This window comes from Arachis hypogaea, chromosome 17, assembly GCF_003086295.3.
Source record: "Arachis hypogaea cultivar Tifrunner chromosome 17, arahy.Tifrunner.gnm2.J5K5, whole genome shotgun sequence".
Lineage (NCBI taxonomy): Eukaryota > Viridiplantae > Streptophyta > Magnoliopsida > Fabales > Fabaceae > Arachis > Arachis hypogaea.
The window spans coordinates 3027855-3049877 of record NC_092052.1 but is presented as its reverse complement, the minus strand read 5'-3'; the positions used below and the strand labels follow the sequence as shown (position 1 = coordinate 3049877).

General features: G+C 30.6%; 2 protein-coding genes across 3 annotated transcripts; one reads left to right on the top strand and one right to left on the bottom strand.

Moving 5' to 3' along the window:
• The first annotated feature begins 8130 nt into the window (after positions 1 to 8130).
• Positions 8131 to 9161, top strand: LOC112767376 (uncharacterized). Its single transcript, XM_025813239.3, has one exon. It carries the CDS (start codon positions 8344 to 8346, stop codon positions 8974 to 8976), a length of 633 nt encoding a protein of 210 aa, XP_025669024.1. The 5' UTR covers positions 8131 to 8343; the 3' UTR covers positions 8977 to 9161.
• A 1950-nt stretch (positions 9162 to 11111) lies between these two features.
• Positions 11112 to 20841, bottom strand: LOC112766547 (ribonuclease 3-like protein 2). 2 transcript variants are annotated; one of them, XM_072223184.1, is made up of 5 exons: positions 20716 to 20841; positions 13063 to 14657; positions 12824 to 12976; positions 11630 to 12006; positions 11112 to 11485 (listed from the first exon to the last, which is right to left on the bottom strand). In XM_072223184.1, the coding sequence occupies exons 2-5, from the start codon at positions 13378 to 13380 to the stop codon at positions 11311 to 11313; spliced, it is 1023 nt and encodes a 340-aa protein (XP_072079285.1). In that variant the 5' UTR covers positions 13381 to 14657; positions 20716 to 20841; the 3' UTR covers positions 11112 to 11310. The 2 variants fall into 2 exon arrangements, with proteins under 2 accessions (XP_072079285.1, XP_025668219.1); XM_025812434.3 differs by lacking the exon at positions 20716 to 20841 and having other exon boundaries at positions 13063 to 14672.
• Positions 20842 to 22023: the final 1182 nt, after the last annotated feature.

The window sequence follows — 22023 nt, the reverse complement described above, 5'->3', positions numbered from 1 at the left end:
AAATAAGTACTTTTAGAGTTAAAAATCCAAATACAAAATAACTTATTTATAAGTTACTTTTAACAGAGTCATTTATTGTTTAAGTTATTTTATCAAAAAGAAACTTAATTAAGTTGGTTACTCAAACTGTGTCTAATTACTGTACTAATTTTTTTTTCATTATTCATTATAATAAGGAATTCAACATCACCATCAAATTATTTTCTACAAGTCCCAAAAACACCCATGTAACTTGGACTTGGAGAAGAAGAAAAGAATAATGCGTTGTGAAAAATACACGTAAATATGTTCAAACTCGCTAATATTATTGTACTAGATAGAGCAATGGTTAATTATTGGTTATTAATTTATTATTCATATAATAAATTTATGTGGACCTAAAATAATGTCGTAGTGATGATAGTGTATGGCCATGTACACGTGAATTGTGATCACAAATGAGTGGCAACCTATAACTCACGGAAGTACCAGCAAATATTAAATAACAATTTAAATTTAATTGAATAAGTAAAAAATATAAATATAATTATTTTTATCAATATAATAATATATAATTGAATATACAATATGTGTAATTTTGTATTTATTATATGAAAATTAAGTCCTTCAATAAGATTAACAAGAAAAACTACAATTTAGTCTTACCCCCTCCCCCGCTTTCGAAATTATAGAGATAAAAAATTTGCATACTTTTTACAAATGTATTTAAAAATCATTTTTCTACCGTATAAATTTTATAATTTTATGCTAATTGAATTTTTTTGACCTTTTTTTCTATTTAAAAATTAAAGAAAGAATCAAAATATAAAAACCAAATTTTATTCTGATTTTTAATATTTTTTGAATAATTGTCCACATATATTTTAAAAAACTAATTCATAATTATAGAAAAAGTAATACATTTTATCAAATAAAATTAATCTTACAAAAAACTCAATATCCTTGTATTTTTTATTAAGTAAAAATCCTGTATTTTTTATCAGCTAAATAAATTTTAATTTTTTATTTTTTATATTGTTCGTAAATTATTTAAAATATCGAAATCTACTGTTTTCGGCTCAATTTGATCAAGTCATAATAAACTTTAGAAATAGAATTTTAGAGGTGTATATATAACATATTTGATCTCATTTATATAAATTTGATCATTTTATCTTATTTTTTAATTAGTTGGAATATAATTAATATTTAAATTTGAATATTTGACTAATAATCCGATCATTTGGTAGCCCCTAAAATTTTGGGGTCGAGAGTGGTGATTCCACTTATCGACCGAATTATTGTGGGACGATTGGGCCGGACTTAGGTTCGTAATATATATTTTATATTAATAATTTATTAATTTTATAATAAAAAAATTTAAACAATATAATTTTTTTATATTTATTTATAAATTAAAAAATTTTTTTTGTCAAGTGAATTGGACAACCTTTAATTTTAAGTATTACACTCATATATTACACACTCATATACACTATATGAATACATTACTAATATAGGTTTTATATTTTTCATTGAGGATTCGAACCTAAATGCAGCTCCCAACAAGACAGGTGATGCTGCCATTGAACCAAGGCCTCGACTGCGTAATCGGAGGTTCAAATCTCCCTGTCTTAAAAAAGAAAAAGAAAACCCCGAAAATGAAGGGCCTGAAACTTGGTGAAAAAAAATCTGCTTAGAAATGGTGATGTCTTTGACCCCACAAAGCACGAAGCAGAGAGTTGAGTGATCTATCGTCAACTCCACGTGATGTGTGCGTCGTACAATTTGCGTGCTATCAATATCATTGGGCCCAAAATAATAATAAAAAATAAGTAAAAAAAATGAAATAATTAACGTGTTAGTTGAGAGATTAATAATAGACTCTTAAATAAAAGATAAATTTATGATAGAAAATATCATAAACAAAAAAAAAATAATTAATTTTTTTTTTATTTTGGCGTAACATGAGAGAATTTAATTAATAAACTATAACTCAAATTGTATAATCTCTTTATATTCATTTAAAAATTACATATTCAAATCTCACTCATAATTAAAAAAAAAAAATACGAGAGAATTTAATTTATAGCAGAATAATATCTATAGTTAATTCTTCTAAGTACATAAATACTTTTAATTAACGATATTTTGAGCTTAAATTTTGAAAATGTTAAAAATTTTCATTTCTTAATTAATTTTATATAATCTCAATCAAGTCATATTAGGTTAATTAAATATTTTTAAATAATAATAATTCAATTGAGACAATAAAATATTTTTGTGAAATATTAAATTATAATACATTATATTTTTATACATAATAGCTGATTAATATTTTATTTTTTATATACAAGTAACATTATTATATTTAAATATATTAAAAATAAATTGAATATAATTTTACTTTAAATAAATTTAATACTAGTTTATTCAAAATTTGAATGTTCTAAAAATAAATTATTTGATAATATATATATATCACGAATATCAATAATTGATTTAATGATTATTTTTAATGCATATAAAAAATTTTTATTTAAATATTGCGTTAGCTCATAAGCATATATATTATAGAATAAATTATTATTTGTATCCATAAAAGATATAGACTTTGACAAATGTACCTATATAAAAATAAAACGACAATTGTAACTAAGGAAGATGATCTCCTTGTGCCAAGAGTAGCGTCCGTTAGGGTACTCTTGGCAAACGAAAACTATCTTCCATAGTTATAATTGTCGTTTTATTTTTATATAAGTACATTTGTCAATGTTTGTATATTTTATAGTTACAAATGGTAATTTATTCTATATAAATCTGATTAGTGCTGTTTTGAATAGAATGGGAATGAAAATGGCATGGACGACAATGATTCATGATGTTTCAATGTTTCATGGGGTGGAGAATGAGAAGAAACAAGAACCATGGAAATTAATTAATTAATTAAATAAAATAAAAAGGATTCAGGATTCGGAATCAACAGAAGAATCATTCCTTTTGTAAGAAACCCACACCTTTGTCTGCTCTCTCACACTGATTGCATCTTCTTTATGTCTATTTATTTATTTATTTGTTGCCATCAATCTAAATGCAACTTGAACTATTTCTAGGATTGGCCAATCAATTCAAGAAAGCTCATCAAAAAGAAAAATATATAATGATTTAGTCAAAAAAGACGACCTTTCCTTGTATGTAGTGAATCCAAATTTGAATGGAATTACCCAATTAGAATATTAATTAGATGCTCAAGTTCCATCACCAAACTCCACTAAAATAAAATAAAGATTAAACTATATTTTTTATTTTTAAAATTTATTAAAAAAATTTTATTTGTATCAAATATATTTTTAACAATTATATTTTTTAAAAATTAAGACCAATGTGATAGTAATACGTAATAATTATATCTGATTTATTTATATTAAAGATTGTTTTTATGAAATTATTGCTGAATTAGTGCTAAATATTTTAAAAAATTGGCCGTCATGGATATATTTGATACAATTCAAAAAATTTTGAAATAAATTGAAACAAAATAAAATTTAGAAGTATTTTTAAAATTTTTAACAAACTTCAAAAACAAAAAATTATACTTTACCCTAAAATAAATAATAGAGACTAGTTTTTAGTATATAAATATAAATATAAATAAATATTTAAGCATATGTTGTGATATAAAGAAAAATAATTTTCGCATTTACTATCTTAATAATTCTAATATAATTTGCTAAATAAAAGAGGAACGTTCATACATAGTAGAAAAATTAAGTGATTAGGTTAGGAGATAATAAAAATTAATCAACAATCTGTTAAAAAATATACATTTAAAAACACTATAACATCTAAATTTAAGCTAGTTAGTTATTAAAATTTTAAATTGTTTTCCTATATTAATCCAAAATTAATTTTATATTCCAAACACACTCTATATTTTACTAATATTCTTCTTTAGCAGCCAAACTCCAACCTTTTGCAAATGGCAGCCACCACTTTATATAATTTCCATAAAATTATAATATATATAGTAATTCTTAATAAATAAGATTAACCCGAGATGAATTTCTAATTCATATGTGAATTAATATTTAATAAATACCAGTAAGGTACTACTTTACTCCATAATTAAGCTACTTTTTTAGGGATGGTTTATTTTGATCTTTTCTAACTACCAAGAAAATGATATTCCACGGTAGAACACTACGTAGCGTTTGATGGAAAAATAGAGACGGAAAGACTGAGACTCAGAGACAGAAATTAAGACAGAAATTGAAATAAATTTTAGTATTCTGTTTGGTATAAAGTGGGAGACAGAAATTGAAACAAGAATAAAATTCTAATTTAATTTGTATAAAAGATAAAATTAGAATGAATTAATTGAAATGAAGATATTTTAGGTATAAAATGTTATTAAAGTTTCAATCTCTATCTCTAAAAATTTTAGTCCCATGTGTCCCTACGTTTTGGAGGTACTAAAATACTGAAATTTTAGGGACTAGAGATAAAAATTTTAGTACCAATCTCTGAATCAACAAATATGATACTGAGTCTCAATCTCTTAGTCTCTGTCTCAATACCTCAAAATAAACACTACCTAAAAGTCTAGAACTAATAATTATTTATTTATTTATTTTTTGGAGAGTTTAAAATATGAGAACAGTTTGTGAAAAATGACAACAGCCAAAGAAGTTTCGTAGCAGTTTCATATATAAGGCCAAGTAATAGTTTCTATACACTAAAGTTAAGGGCCGTGATAATTCCACATTGACCAAAAATAGTTTCTACACTTTTTAGTATTCATAGTCAAAATGATTTTTTTAAAATGATTTATTTGTGAATTTGATTTTCAAAAGATCAAACACTTAATTTTAAGTTATAATAGTAAACTAAATTGGTCTTTTCGCTAATTAAATAATAATTTGTCAAAATAATTATATTTCGTACATCATTGAACTAATGAAAAGATTAATCTAATTCACAGTTGTATCTTTCAAAAATAAATTTTAAAAATTTGAGCTTTTAAAAACTAAATTAATTTTTATACATATTTGATATTCTTGATTCTCGATGCATGTAGTTATGAACATAGACTCTGAGTTGAGGCAGCGACCAAATGTTAATTTAAGAAAATAAAAAGTGGATAATGATGCATTTGGCAACATATAGAACCATAATCAGATATTGACTTCTTTGGAATATACCTTAAAGTTTTGAAGTTTAAAAGATTGTGATAAGAAAAGTCTTGGGATATGCAAATGAGAAGTCTGGTCCTTTAGATCATTCTTTATTTAATGACCTAAAACTGAAAAAAAAAAACTGAAAAATATATTATTATTATTATTTATTTCCCACAGTATCTCCGATTCCGATTCTCGACAGGTTAAAGACTAATATACCGCTATACTAAGCTCTATTTAAGGATTTGTCTGGTCAATGAGTTGCTGCATACAGAAGGCGAAATTTAAACTTCCAACACTTGTTTAAACGGACTAGTGAGTTAACCACTAGACCAACCTAACTTGGTTTTATTATTATTATTATTGTTATTATTATTATTATTATTATTATTATACACTTATGGAAAATACACTAATTGTTTTTGGTCATGCACTTTATTCAAGTTATGGGTTGGTTTCTTTTTTTTTTTGGACTGGAGTTATGGGTTGGTTAGAGCTCTTTGGGCTTTATATTATTGGGCCTTATTTGGGTAGGGAAACCCAAATTAAAGACTTAGAATATTAACAAAGATGTAAGTGGGCTGAAAAAGTGGATTGGTGGACTCATAATTGGGCTGGAGAGATATTCAATGGGCCCAAAATCAAAAGATGTTAGTCCTACCTTGAACAAAGTTTGAGCATCATTATAAAAAAAAAAAGTTTGGGCATCATGACCAAAATAAAACAAGGTTTTGACTTTTGAGCATTGAACCAAAAACCTTTTTTTAAGAAATTTATTTTATTTATTAGAAAAATGGCATTAACATTTTTTAGGTAGATTAGTGTTCTTGTTATATACTACAATATAAGAGTGCTTATTATTTAATATTATATTTACCAAAAAAAGTATAAGAATATTGAATCTTACATAAACTTTGAGAAGTCAATATTTACATCTTTACAAATAAAGGACATACAATTACTTTTTTTCTTAAAAAGAAAAGAGTGTTCAAATAGGGTTTACCTTCTTCCCTTTGGATTTTTTCATATGAAGGAGCACCAATAAAATTAGAAGGCAATGGAGGAATATACATATACTTTCACCGACCTTATCATGCAAGCTCCAATCAATAATAAAATAATAAATATTTCTCATGCATGTTCAATTGTCCCTTTCTTTTTATCTCATACACCAATAACCAATGTGGCTACCTTCAAAGTTCTTTATATTGCAAAACCTATCATTATGTTTAGAGAAAAACCTAAAACAGCACATGATAATTATCTTGAAAGACAATGAGATCCTTAACCAAAAAAAAAAATTAATTCAGCTCCTGACAATTACTTTAAAATGACAATAAAGCCTTTATGCCAAAAAAAAGTCAGGGATCGAGTGAGTATTCACTCTGTTTATCTTTTTGTCACAATCTTTTGCCCTAACTTAATATTCCCTAGCTCCTTTCAATGTGGTCCTTATAATAAGATGCAATACTTAACCAGCTCCTAAGAAGAATAAAGTGAACAAAACAAAATGCATGGCACATATAATGCTTGCGTGATTCATTTTTCTAACACTCAAAAAACTTTGGTTAAAAAAAAATAATAGAGAAAACTGGTTTAATTATTGGGCTGTATTGAAAAATTAGGTTTAATTATTATATTAGTTTTTATAGTTTTACTAAATTTTTAATTAGATTTTTATATTTTTTTTTCAATTAAATTTTTACACCATCTTTAATTTTGTAATTAGATTTTTTTTAGTGTAAAAAATGTTAAAGTTAACTGAATATTTTTTTGTAAATTAAATATATTTATAATTAAGAACCTATTTAGATCTTTGATCACATATTTTTTTAAAAAATATTCTGTTAATTTTAATATTTTTAACATAAAAATAAACTAATTATAAAATTAAAAATAATATAAAAATATAATTAAAAAAATATATAGTACCTAATTGTAAATTTGGTGAAATTATAAATAATTAAATCGAAAAACTATCACGTAACAAAAATATGAAAATCTTTTGCAACATAATTATTTAGAGAACAAAAACTTTATTTTGTAGCTTGCAACAATTAGTGATCATAGCTAGTGTTAAAGAAATTGCAGCCTTTAATTTTTTTCTATTCAAATAAATAATTAACCAAAGATATATTTCATTATTATATTCTCAAGTTCAATAACATGAAACTTGTAACACTGAACTACCTTGCTGCCTATTAATTAGGTTAGAACATGAAAATCAACTTTATTCCATGTGTAAGTAGAAAATTTCTTATGTGCTCATAGAGCAAATTATAGTAGCTAAAATCTCGATTTAACTCTTAAAATTTTTTGATATTATAATTTTAAATGAGTCTATCAATTTTACGAAATTTGTACTAAATCTGACGATTTTACGATTTAAATCTTGTTAAGATTTTACATTTTATATTCTTAATTTACTTTGTCAATTTTACGTAAAATCTCAATTTTTTCTACCTTAGCAAATAAATATGTTTAGTTTGAGTCATTTATTTTGCCAAATTGGAATTAGTTTTTATTTTGTCGAAATTTAAATTACAAATAATAATAAAGTTTTTTTTTTTGGTGACTAAATAATAATAGACTTATTATATCAATGTAAAAGACAATTAATTAATTAGAACACGAATATTAGTTTGTTTTCGAAATATTTAAAAATTTAAAATTTTTTAATATAAATAAAATAAATATAAACGTGTGTTAATTAAAAAATAGATCTTTTCAATTTTTTTTCAATTGAAAAAGTTAAATGTGATCTTTAATTTTTTAATTTTTTTTTATATATTTTCTCTTAGTTTTATCTATAAAATGTATGGTAAAAGATTACACTTTAACCTCTCAAGTGAGAAAAAAAAATTAAGAGGAGTTGCACTGCTAATTAGATAAATAACAAAAAATTAATACGATTAAAAGATAAAAGTAGCAAAAATTACTAAAACCAGTGGTAATTCACCATCCATAATTTTTTTTTTTCAAATGATGTTGTTTGTTGTCAAAATGTCAATTACAAAAAAGATGTGTCAAGAGTTTTCTCAGAATATCCAAACACACCCACAAAGGTGTTTGTTATTTTGTCTCAGTGAACACATATACATATAAGGAATGCAAACGACAACTTCCACCATTTGTGTCTCTTCTTCCTTCCCCTCATTCATTCCCACATTCATTCATATATAAATATATGTCCAAAACCCTTCAATTCAATGCTTTTTTCTACCACTTATTCCCTCTAGAACCTTTTATTCTCTGCCACTATTTTCTCACATTCACCAACACAAATCAAACCATGATCAAAGAGTTTATGAAATCTCAAGTTATGGTTCTCATTGTTCTTGCTCTTCTTCTTGCAATCACACCCTTGTTACCTTCTTCTCTTAGACCTACCTTTTTGTACTTCATCTTTAATGTTCTCATCATTGCACTTGGAGCTGAAGCTGGTCTTCTTTCTGCTTTTTCTAAGCCTATAGAAGACAGAAAGCAGCCACCCCAAGAAGCAGCCATAGCTGAAAAAAGGGAAGCTTCAAGCATTGTTGTTCTTAATGGAAGTGATGTCTCAGAACATAAGGAAAAGAAGCATAGTATGGTTGTTGATGAGGGTGTGATTAATAATAATAGTGAAGTAGATAAGGTTAAAGAGTACATAGGAGAAGCTGATGAAGAAGTCATGGTCATGGAGATTGAGGAGGAGGAACTTGAAATGGAAGAAGAGATTGCTGGTGTTAATGGCCAAGAGCTCTTTGCAAAAGCTGAGGCCTTCATTGGAAACTTCTATAAGCAGCTGAAGATGCAAAGAGAAGAATCTTTGGTTTATTAGGCTGTGTTTGGTTAGTGTTTCAAAATGTAAATACAGAAGTAATGTCCTTAGTTTTTTTTTCGGACAAAAAATTGAACAAGTTTTTCGTTTAAGACGGAGATATTTTAGTTGTTTCTGTACATGTTTCTTTCTCTAAATAGATTTGTATCTTTCGATATTTATATATTTCTATTCTGGGACAGTAAGACGATAGAATCGTATTATCTTAATAGATTTAGATGATATCATTATCCATGCAACTCTAACTTCTAACCAAAATTATCTAACAATTAATCCAACATTTTGAATCAAATCAACCACTTTTTAACATAAGTTATTACCACAAAGTTTAAGCAACTAACTCAATCATAAAAAGCTAGTTTATATGTGATTTGGTTAAATTTAAGAGTGATTTTGACATCACTAATTGTACTTTAGGACCCCCCTACCAAAATTACATAATATATTACAAAAAGCTTGTTGGAGAAAGCAAATGGATGCATATTATTCAGTGTTATCCAGAAGAATATCTAAAAAGTGTTGCTTCAAGCCAAACAATAATGCTTTATAGACTATAGAGGCAGCTGCATATAAAGTAAACAAGATGATGGGTTAACTTTGACAGAGAGGTCATGCCTTATCTTGATTATACACCTGTCAAGAATCATTCAGTTCAAAATCCATTTTTATCAGTATCAATATTATGATTATGAACACTGTTGTTGACTCAAATTGATGGCATTTCCATTCATGTTAACCTTAAACTAAGAATAATCTGTTGGGGATCCATGTTTTGTCTGAGTTTAAGTAGTAAAAACATTAGTACAAGACATTTTTTCTTGCTTGAATTTTTCCTTCTTTATATATACATAGACAAGTGAGGATCAAATGACACTGATTAAATTTCAGTAAAGTTATATAGTTCATAATTTTTTTATAGAATATATATTTTATCAATTTAATTATTGAATCACAATAATATATCATGAAAATTATCTATAACAAATTCAACAAAATCAAATATTGTTAAACATGAAATTGAAGCAGTACAAATATAATTTCTCTTACACTACATAAAATTAGATTAGAACCACTTAGTAAATTCACCTACCCTTTTCTAAGCTGATGTTAATATATAATCTCTTACAAGTAATAAGAATGCAGATTTCATTCTCTCTTAATTAAAATATATAAAGGTATTGCGTACACATCATATTTTGGTGGTGCTTGTTGAAAAATTATATATATGTTGGTGTTTTCTTAGGGATCAGTAGCCTAGAGTGCTCACTCAGAATTTCATTTTTATAAGATAATTATTCTTAGTTTTTAAATACTTTTTCTTTCTCATAATTAAGGCTGATGTTGTGTCTTTTAGCTTTTGATTTGTGTGATGGCAAAGTCATCAATCAAAATCAAAATTAAGATATTATTTTGCCTTTATTTTTGAACTATGAAATTCCATTATTGTTTTGATATGTGGCCTTCGTGTGAAGTGAGAGGAGAGGGGTCCATACATGAAGAGGATGCTTGTGAAGATCCTTATGTTATTGTTTTATGGTTTATTCCCACCAATAATATTCCTCAACACCAACCAAGTTGGGTTGGTTTAGTAGTTAGCTCACTAGTCCGCTTAAGCAAGTGTCGGGGGTTCGAATCGATTTTAATCGATTCTTAAAAAGTTCTGCTAGGTCAGGTAATTTTACAATTTTATACTTTACATATTTAATTTCCTCTTTCGATTTTATGTAAAATCTAGATTTTCTTTACCTTAGATTTCATAACCTACTCTGGCATGTTATTGTAAGAAGTATTTTCCACCATTCAACTATCCAAACAATATAAACCATTAAATTTCTTTGAGCTCCATTCCAAACCACTGAAAACCATACCATAAACAAGTGAAGGTAAAAGCTTTTATGCTCAAGATTGAAATTTTGATCCTTCCAATCAAACATGTATAACTGTGCAGTTCAAATACTCAATCTGTGTTTGCAGAGTAATCAGTAGTAGGAGTCTACAGACACAGTGAGATAGAATGACAAAAATGAGTGTAGTGTGCAGGCAAAAAGAAAAGGTGCTTGCGTGTAAAGAGAATTATTGTGTGCAAGCAAAGTCCACTGAGTAATCTTGTATTCTAGTAAGAACAATGAACAAAATTTCTGTCACAAAAATATGCATGGAATTGCCTATCATTAAACTAAGAAAACCTTCAGTTACGGTCAATTAGTTCTCATTTAGTTAAATGTACAAAATTGCTGTAACATAATGTGCATGAAGAGAAGGGCATCATACAACCCTTCAATTTATAATGAATTTTAGGTTAACACTTTACACATTTCATATTGTGATCTAGATTCAAAGATGATTACATTCTTGTAAGGCTTGAATCATTAGAGAAGCTGCAGAGTTTTCTGCGTCCCTCACTCGCGACCTTCTCTCGCCTGTCATCTGGAATGTACCTTCTGTAGTTGTTACCTGAACGGAGCAGACAAATTTCCTTTGATGTGGTTGACCTTCAGTGCTTGTGATGCTGTGAACCATTGCAGAGGATCAAGAAGTTAGTTTACAAGGAAGAAGCAAAGTTTGACATATATAACTCCATTGATAGAACAAAATAAAATTAACAAGACTGAAATCAGAAGAAAAGAAAATGCATCCTTATGAATTTACATACCTAAAAACTGGTTTAGACCATTTTTTCTTCCCACAAAGTTCATTTAACTCATGTTTTGCAAATTCAATCTCAAGGGAACCATCCACTCCAGCAGAAAATTCAAGCATACTAGTATTTGCAGGGAATGAATTTGCTATCTTATCCAAGGCAAGCTTGGCAGCATCAAGCTTTGCAAGGTCCTTCTGATCGGATGAAGCCGACGTCACAAATTGTCCATCGACATGGATGCTCGCAATGGTTTTGCCATCATTCCTCCAGTACTTGATGTCGACCTGTTTCCCGTTCTTTTGGCAGAGTTCATAGAGCATTGTCACTGGTTGGGGTTGTTGTGAGATGATGTCTGGTGTGACCAATGGCTCCAGAAGACCTCTAATTATCTTCAAACAATAACAATTAATTCTCCACAGAATAACCACAAAAACAATGATTATGTCAAATATACAAACAAATGTATCAGCCAAAACAAAGCAGTTCCTTAATATGGCTTCCTGACCTAGATGAAAGATCATAAATTCAAACAGCTTGTAGTAACTAATTTATAAATGTAATAATAAAATCCCGAAAACCAATGCAGCTACTCATCTGTCCAATGGAATGAAATAATAAAAGAGTAGACTCCCATTTTCGACCATGAAATATTTGAGCACAGACAATTCTAACCATAGATGTAAATTAACTTGATATGCATCAAAGGTTGGATTAGTATGACAAAACTACTCAAAACATTTGACAAAACTCCCTAATAAACTACTAATTTGGATAATTTTGTTGAACTAACCCAATCTTTGACAAGTATTAAGCTAGTTAACATCTTTCATGGTTAAAAATGGTAGTTTATTTAGTAATAGAAACCAAATTTCTTCCATTGTAAAGTGTAAATTAATCACACATTGATTGTAAATTAATGCAGCTATTCAATGGTTAGATTGATGAAATGAATCAAATCATAAGAAGTTATTCAACAGTACAAGTCAGCAAAGCACGATTTGTTCCAAGATGTATATATAAACCATAAAACCAAGGTCAAAGGGGAATCCCTAGCAACATGTTTGTTCTATCAAAAAGGATCCAAGGTAGATTGAATGGGAAGGTTTCTATTCTATTATATCCTATTGGAGCCAAACAAAATGCGGAACACTGAAGATCAACTACATAGTAATTTGTGATTTAAACAGCTTATACAGAGATCTATACCAGCCAAAATTTTTGAAGGTTGAAATCAACATCCACATACACCGCACCAGCCACAGACTCCAAAATATCAGCAAGAACCTTAGGAGCTTTCACTGATCCACCATGAGCAACCGAATCGCCTTCTTCAGCTACTGCTTCCGCAAACTCTTGAATCTACATTATACATGACATCAAAATCATCACAACACAGTAATACATATATAACACGAAGCTAGTGTAAGCAATGCATTGGATCGGACCTTAGGAAGGAGAGTGGGAGAACGGTGGCGGAGGAAGCTGTGGAGGCGGTGGCGGACGGAGAGGCGGGCGAGGCGGTCGGTGGAGACGTTGGCGGCACGGAGGAGGGAGAGGTGGTAGGGTTGGAGGGAGGGGTAAGTGAGGAAGAGGTGATTGGAGAGTGAGTTTGACAAAACGGCGTCGCCGAGGAACTCAAGACGTTCGAAGTTTTCGTATTGGTGGAATGAAGAGTGGGTTAGTGCGTCTTCTAGAAGCTTCTTGTTTCGAAAAGTGTAACCTATTATGGTTTCAACTGCTTCTACGTTCACTTCCACATTCATGTTAACACACTCTTTGCTTCACTTGCCTCTCAGGGAGAAGAAGAAGAAGAAGAAGAAGAAGAGGAGGAAGAAGCAGAAACGAAAACGAAAACGAAAACGGAAACGGAAACGGAAACTACCGATGATGAGTTATAATCTCTCTGCCCCGTTTAAGAACCAATGAACCATATGTCAGTTGGCGTTATCCTCAGATTGACGCCACGTGTCATTAAAAGTTTCTTGTACATTAAAGATGATGTCATTAAAAGTTTCACAGATTTAGAGTCAGAACTCCCAAGTTGATAATAAAAATCCTTAAATAATTTAAAAAATTTAATTAAACTTTTAATCATTAATGTCACGTAAAAACAATTGCATTTTCACCAAAATTTAATGTGTATTGTGATAAGAAAGAATTGAATGTCCATTTTTGAAACTGGGCGGCTAATATTTCCTATATACAAGGAATAGTTTTTCAAGGCATATTTAAATTTAATGAAAGTTAAAATCAAAAGCTTTTTATGTGTATAAATAGTAGAAGTAACGATTGAAGTAATACAACAATAATAAGAATATAACATTTTTTATTCTCTCTTCTTCATACTCTTCTCTTCTCTCTCTTATATACTTTATTTAGTATTATTAAATATATGATTATATCTATTATATTGATATAGTAATTTTAGTAAAAATTACTATGAGAGTTATCTAATTATATTTTTATAGTTTATATTTGTTATTTCTTCCTTATTTATTTATTTAGTTATTTTACAACACGTTATCAGCACGAAACTCTAATGAAATTTTAGAAAGACTTCAGGTAACAAATTTTTATTATGTCAAAACTTTTTCATCTTGAATATAATGCTTTTGATATATATGGAAATAATTATTTATCATGGATACTAGATGCTAAAATCCATCTTGATTTAATGGATCTTGAAGATACCATTAAGGCTGAAAATAATACATCCCAGAAGGATAAAGCCAAAGCCATATTTTTCCTTTGTCGTCATCTTGAAGTATGATTGAAAAATGAATATCTCACATTAAAAGATCATGCAGATCTGTGGAAAGACCTTGAAGAAAGGTACAATCATCAAATACTTCCTTAAACCCGATATGTTAGAGAAAACTTTCTCGACCTTCCATGTTTCGAATGTGCTCCTGCAGTAGCAATCGAGAAAAATAATTTAAAAAATATTCTGAGCTAATTTCTTACTTTCTTGTTGCTGCACACAACAATGAGTTGCTCTTAAGAAATCATGAAGCGCGCCCGGCTGGTGCCGCCCCATTTCCTGAAGCAAATGCGGCAAATTATAACCCCAGAAGAGGTAAATGACAAGATTTTGATAACAAGAAAAATTATGGAAGGAAAATAAATTATTCTCACAAGAAAAGATCTCACCAGAAGTGGGATAAAGAAAGAAACAATGGGAAAAGTATATCAATTGAGGATAAATGCTTCCGTTGTGGTGGAAAGGGTCATTGGTCACGTACCTGTCGTACTTCAAGGCACCTAGTTGATCTTTATCAAGCATCCTTGAAAAGGGATGACAAAGAAAAGGAAACAAATTTTGTTTCAAATAATGAAAATTCCACTACTCATTAGGATGTACCTAATTTCTTTAAGGATTCTGAAGGAAATATTGGCTATTTGATCAATGATGGAATAGTTTGATATATGTATGTGTTTGTTAAGTATTTATGTGAATAATTTTACTGTGCATGTACTTCTACTCATTTTATTATTATTATTATTATTATTTATTTTTGAAGAAAAATGGCAAGGACATATTCTGAAGATATTTGCCTTGCGGATAGTGCAAGTTCGCACACTATTCTTAAAAGTACTATATATTTTACCCATCTTGTGCCAAAAGAAGAATATGTTAATACTATTATTGGCTCGGGCAATGTAATAGAAGGCTCCGGAAGAGCTATAATTTTGTTTCCTGGAGGAACAAAATTCATAATAAATAATGCACTATTGTCTACCAAGTCTCTGAGGAACTTGTTAAGTTTCAAAGATATTCGCCGAAATGGATATCATATTGAAACAATGAATGAGGAAAATCATGAGTATTTATGTATCACAACTCATGATTTAAATAAAAAGGTTATATTAGAAAAGTTACCCCCACTTTCATCTGGATTGTATTATACTAAGATTAGTGCAATTGAATCACATGCCATTGTAAATCAGAAGTTTACTAGCCCAAATGAATTCATAACTTGGCATGATAGATTGGGTCATCCGGGAACAACAATGATGAGGAGAATTATTGAAAACTCTCATGGACATTCACTAAAGAACCAGAAGATTCTTAAAACTAGTGAATTTTGTTGTGCTGCGTGTTCTCAAGGAAAGTTAATTTTAAGGCCATCACCAGTAAAGATTGGATTTGAGTCCCCTGAATTCCTAGAAAGGATTCAAGGTGATATATGTGGACCTATTCATCCACCATGTGGATCTTTTAGATATTTTATGGTCCTAATAGACGCATCTTCGAGATGGTCACATGTGTGCTTATTATCTTCTCGCAACCTGGCGTTTGCGAGATTACTGGCTCAAATTATTCGATTAAAAACACAATTTCCAGAAAATCCAATCAAAGCAATTCGTCTTGATAATGCTGGTGAATTTACTTCCCAAGCTTTTGATGCTTATTGTATGGCTAATGGAATAAGTGTTGAACATCCAGTAGCTTATGTTCACACACAAAATGGGTTAGCAGAATCACTTATTAAGCGCCTCCAATTAATTGCTAGACCCTTGCTTGTGAGAACAAATCTCCCAACCTCGGTTTGGGGGCATGCTATTTTACATGCCGCAACACTTATTCGTTTGAGGCCAACGAGTTACCATCAGTTCTCTCCTATGCAATCAGCTTTTGGCCAGCAGCCAAATATTTCCCATTTAAGAATATTTGGGTGTGCAATATATGTTCCCATTGCACCACCTAATCGCACCAAAATGGGACTCCAAAGAAAATTGGGGATATATGTTGGATATAATTCTCCCTCTATAGTGAGGTATCTTGAAATACAAACGGGAGATGTATTTAAAGCCCAGTTTGCGGATTGTCATTTTGATGAATCAAAATTTCCAATATTAGGAGGAGAGAATAAACTTCCTGAAAAGGAACTTAATTGGAATACATCATCGTTGATGCATTTAGATCCTCGATCAGGGCAATGTGAACTAGAAGTTCAAAAGATTATACATTTGCAAAGAATAGCAAATGAATTACCTGATACATTTTCCGATACAAAGAGGATAACCAAATCTTATATACCAGCGAAAAATGTCCCAATTCGAATTGATGTCCCAGTAGGACAAGTAGCCACTGAAACAAATTCACGCCAGAAGCGTGGTAGGGCGGAAAAATGCCCCAATTCGAATTGATGTCCCAGTAGGACAAGTAGCCACTGAAGCAAATTCATGCCAGAAGCGTGATAGGCCTGTCGGTTCCAAAGATAAAAATTCTCGAAAGAGAAAAGAGGTAAATACTATTTCTGTTGAAAAAGACATAGTAAAGACACCTGCAGTTGTCCAAAATTCTGATATAATGCCAGAAGACGTTCAGGTACCTGAAAATTGTGAAAATGACGAGATCTCGATAAATTATGTCTTTACAGGAGAGAAATGGGACCGAAATAAGACAATTGTCAATGAAATATTTGCATATAATGTGACATTGAATATCATGCATGAAAGTAAAGATCTGGAGCCAAGATCAGTCGAAGAATGTCGACAAAGGAATGATTGGCCAAAATGGAAAGAAGCCATGAAGGCTGAGTTAGACTCACTTGCAAAACGTGAAGTCTTTGGACCTGTAGTCCGTACACCAGAAGATGTAAAACCTGTTGGATACAGGTGGGTATTTGTGAGAAAACGAAATGAGAAAAATGAAGTTGTGTGCTACAAAGCTCGACTTGTGGCACAAGATTTTTCACAAAGGCCCGGTATAGATTATGAAGAAACGTATTCTCCTGTAGTGGATGCGATAACATTGCGTTATTTGGTCAGTTTATCTGCATATTATAAACTGCATATGCATTTAATGGATGTGGTAACAGCCTATTTATACGGCTCATTAGATCGGGATATCTATATGAAAGTCACTGAAGGACTAAAGATATCCAAACCATCCAATGAATATTCACAGGGGTTATACTCAATTAAATTGCAAAGATCATTATACGGTCTAAAGCAATCTGGACGAATGTGGTATAATCGTCTTACTGAGTATCTGGCCAAAAATGGATTCAAGAATGATGATATCTGTCAATGTGTTTTCATAAAGAAATCTACATCTGGGTTCATTATAATTGCTGTGTACGTTGATGATTTAAATATCATTGGAACTCCTGAAGAGATTCCAACAATTATAAAAACTCTGAAAGAAGAGTTTGAGATAAAAGATCTTGGAAAGACTAAATTTTGTCTCGGCCTGCAGATCGAGCATATAAAAAATGGGATCTTTATTCATCAAACAACATACACAGAGAAAATCTTGAAAATATTTTATATGGATAAGTCACATTCTTTGAGTACCCCAATGATCGTAAGATCTTTGGATGTGAAAAAGGATCAATTCCGTCCTAAAGAAGAAAGTGAAGATATCCTTGGTCCAGAAGTACCATATCTTAGTGCCATTGGAGCGCTAATGTATCTTGCTAATAATACACGACCCGATATATCATTTGCTGTGAACCTACTAGCAAGATATAGTTCCTCTCCAACCAGAAGACATTGGAGTGGAATCAAACAAATATTTCGATATCTTAATAGAACGGTTGATATGGGGTTGTTTTATCCCTATGGATCCAAGTCACAACTAGTTGGCTATGCAGATGCTGGATACTTGTCTGATCCACATAAAGGGAGATCTCAAACAGGATACCTGTTCACATATGGTGGTACAGCTATATCATGGAGGTCCACGAAACAGACGATTGATGCAACATCCTCTAATCATGCCGAAATACTAGCGATTCATGAAGCAAGTCGCGAGTGTTTTTGGCTCCGGAGTCTGATCCAATATATTCTGTCATCATGTGGACTGATTGACCATAAGATAGCTCCAACTGTCTTGTTTGAAGATAATACAGCATGTATTGCTCAACTTAAAGGCGGATATATCAAAGGTGATAGAACACATATTTCTCCCAAATTCTTCTTCACTCATGATCTTCAAAATCAAGGGACAATTGATGTCCAACAGATCCGCTCAAGTGATAATCTGGCAGATTTATTCACAAAGTCACTCCCAAAATCTTCTTTTGAAAGATTGGTACATCAGATTGGGATGCGCCGATTTCGAGATATAAAATAATGTCCGCAAAAGGGGGAGACTGTACTCTTTTTTCCTTGGTCAGGTTTTTTTCCCATTGAGTTTTTCTTGACAAAGTTTTTAATGAGACAGTCCCTATCACAAAGGATATTGTACTCTTTTTCCTTCACTAAGGTTTTTTTTTCCCACTGGGTTTTTTCTTTAGTAAGGTTTTAATGAGGCAATAATCTTAAATGGGCATCCAAGGGAGAGTATTGTGATAAGAAAGAATTAAATGCCCATTTATGAAACTGGGCGGCTAATATTTCCTATTCAAGGCATATTTAAATTTAATGAAGGTTGAAATCAAAAGCTTCTTATCTGTATAAATAGTAAAAGCAACGATTGAAGTAATACAACAATAATAAGAATATAACATTCTTCATTTTCTCTTCTTCGTACTCTTCTCTTCTCTCTCTTATATACTTTATGTTGGGCCAACCGTGGAGAGCTCTCGACCACCGGGGAGAATTCGGGGAGGAATCAAGTGAGAGAACATAAGATGAGAAGACACCACATCCAACTCAAAACCTTAAGGTGTCAAGTTAATGGGTCTCTCATATTATAAACTCCTCACTCTTCCATGCTTTCTTTGATGTGGGACTAACTTCAACACTCCTCACACTTGCAACACTAACAATTTTTCCCTCAAGTGTGAGCCTCCACATCAAGCACCAACTCCCCCTCTTTCTAGCTCCTCCACCACCACGAGTATTCGTCCATCACACCGCCGCAAAACACCACGGGACACGCCGCCCGGACCACCTTTGCCGGAAAGACTTTCGATGCTTCACCTTGAATACTCCTTAAAACCAGGCCGATTAAACCATCGGCTCTGATACCACTTGTTGGGCCAACCGTGGAGAGCTCTCGACCACGGGGAGAATTCGGGGAGGAATCAAGTGAGAGAACATAAGATGAGAAGACACCACATCCAGCTCAAAACCTTAAGGTGTCAACATGTGGATACACACTAAGATCAAGCCATTGCCTAATCAAAGCAACTGCCTTCCGATTCAGCTTCTTCCATTCAGCATCGGATTTAGTACCTTTGGATTTATCTCTCTCCACAGGATCATACAAGTCCTTACTATACAACATATAATCAGCACAGAAATAAACAACCAAAGCTCTGATACCACTTGTTGGGCCAACCGTGGAGAGCTCTCGACCACCGGAGAGAATTCGGGGAGGAATCAAGTGAGAGAACATAAGATGAGAAGACACCACATCCAACTCAAAACCTTAAGGTGTCAAGTTAATGGGTCTCTCATCTTATAAACTCCTCACTCTTCCATGCTTTCTTTGATGTGGGACTAACTTCAACACTCCTCACACTTGCAATACTAACAATTTTTCCCTCAAGTGTGAGCATCCACATCAAGCACCAACTCCCCCTCTTTCTAGCTCCTCCACCACCACGAGTATTCGTCCATCATACCGCCGCAAAACACCACGGGACACGCCGCCCGGACCACCTTTGCTGGAAAGACTTTCGATGCTTCACCTTGAATACTCCTTAAAACCAGGCCGATTAAACCATCGGCTCTGATACCACTTTGTTGGGAAAATCTCAACAAAAGGTTCAAAACAAGAACCTGTCTAACAGCGGAAGCACCAAAAATAATTTTCCCACAACCTGTACAATTAAATAGGCAACACCAAAGATACTCCAAGCAGCAAATATAATGGCAGAAATTAAATAATCAGACACCAGAATTTTAACGTGGGAAAACCCCCAAAGGAGGGACAAAAAATCCACGGGACCTAGTCCAGAAAAATCTTCCACTATCAGAATAATGGGTACACAAACAGTCTTCCTAGTGACACTAGGGCATCTCAACAATCAACAGAATACATCACCAAAACTGGTGGAATCAACATAAACCCTCCACAAAAGTGGGTATTTCAAATCAGATAAAAGAGAAGGCAATACAACTAGCAAGTTATATCCTAATGTTCATCTCTACACCAGGAATAACATACTAAAATTTCATAAGAAATGGAGCAAGTTTACCAAGTCAATGTGATCAAGATTGGCTTGCCCTTTTTCCCCAATTTCTCTTCTCCTTCGACGGCGTGCTTTCTGTTTCCTTCTTTCTTTTCTTTTGAAAAGGGAGGCTTCAAACTCTCTCTCCCTCTCTCGTGGCTATTAGGCCACTTTCTTTTATTTATTTATTTTTCTATATTTTTTTTTTGTTTTAAAAGGTTGTGGGTCCCACTTGAGGGTGGGGACCCACCAACACTTTATTTAGTATTATTAAATACATGATTATATCTATTATATTGATATAGTAATTTTAGTAAAAATTACTACGGAAATTATCTAATTATATTTTTATATTTTATATTTGTTATCTCTTCTTTATTTATTTATTTAACAATGTGACGATTTTTTTATATGAAAATTATTATTGTGTTATTTTTTGTTATGAAGAAGTAGTGTGTATTATACATTTAAAAAAATTTTAATACTGAAATACAAATTGGAGAATAGATTTTGCATTTTAAAAATAAAAAAAAAAAAACAAAATACAAATCAAAAGATAGGTTTTGTATTACTTCACAAATCAAAGGATAAATTTTGTATTATTTTACAAATTAAAAGATAGATTTTGTGTCACTTTACAAATTAGATGATAAATTTTGTCTTTTAAAAAAAAAAATTAAACTTCACAAATTAAACGGTCAGATTTATGATCTTTATATGAAAAAAAAAACATACTAAATTTCATACATTATTAAAAAATACTACTATAAATTTAATATCAAAATTAAAAACTCATTTAATGTTGGGTTGATATTTATTGCTTATGAGCAGACCAAAGCCATCAACTATGAGCCTTGTTATACAGAGGCAAGAAAAATAATTGCGAGTCTTGGATTATAGTCTTGACTATTTTTAAAAATTTTAAATATTTAAATTTTTTACTTAAAAAAATAATTACAAAGATAAATTTAATTATTATTTTGTTATTAACTACAAAGCTCGTATATGAAATACATTGACATGTTAATTTTAAATTTTTGTTAGATCTATAAATAAAGAATTTGAAGAAAAATTATAATAATATATTAATATTTATTGATAATTAATAATACATACTATTTTAAATTTTATTTTACAAATATATGTCTAGAATTCAAAAATAAAATTAGATATGATGTTAGTTGATCATATTTGGATATATCTAAATTATCCAAAAATATTTTGGACATAATGATATACATGTTGAATAAATGTCATGTTTTAAATATGTTCGATACATGGACAACAAGTCAGCAAAATATTGTGATTCATTGAAGAAACGTTTAAGAGTATATA

Excerpts from the sequence above, each read along its gene's own strand:
- LOC112767376 (XM_025813239.3), top strand. The coding sequence starts at position 8,344 with ATGTCCAAAACCCTTCAATTCAATGCTTTTTTCTACCACTTATTCCCT.
- LOC112766547 (XM_072223184.1), bottom strand. The coding sequence starts at position 13,380 with ATGAATGTGGAAGTGAACGTAGAAGCAGTTGAAACCATAATAGGTTAC. Across the intron at positions 12,977-13,062 it reads CTCCCACTCTCCTTCCTAAG|ATTCAAGAGTTTGCGGAAGC; the intron begins GTCCGATCCAAT and ends TGTATAATGTAG. Across the intron at positions 12,007-12,823 it reads ACCTTCAAAAATTTTGGCTG|ATAATTAGAGGTCTTCTGGA; the intron begins GTATAGATCTCT and ends TATTGTTTGAAG.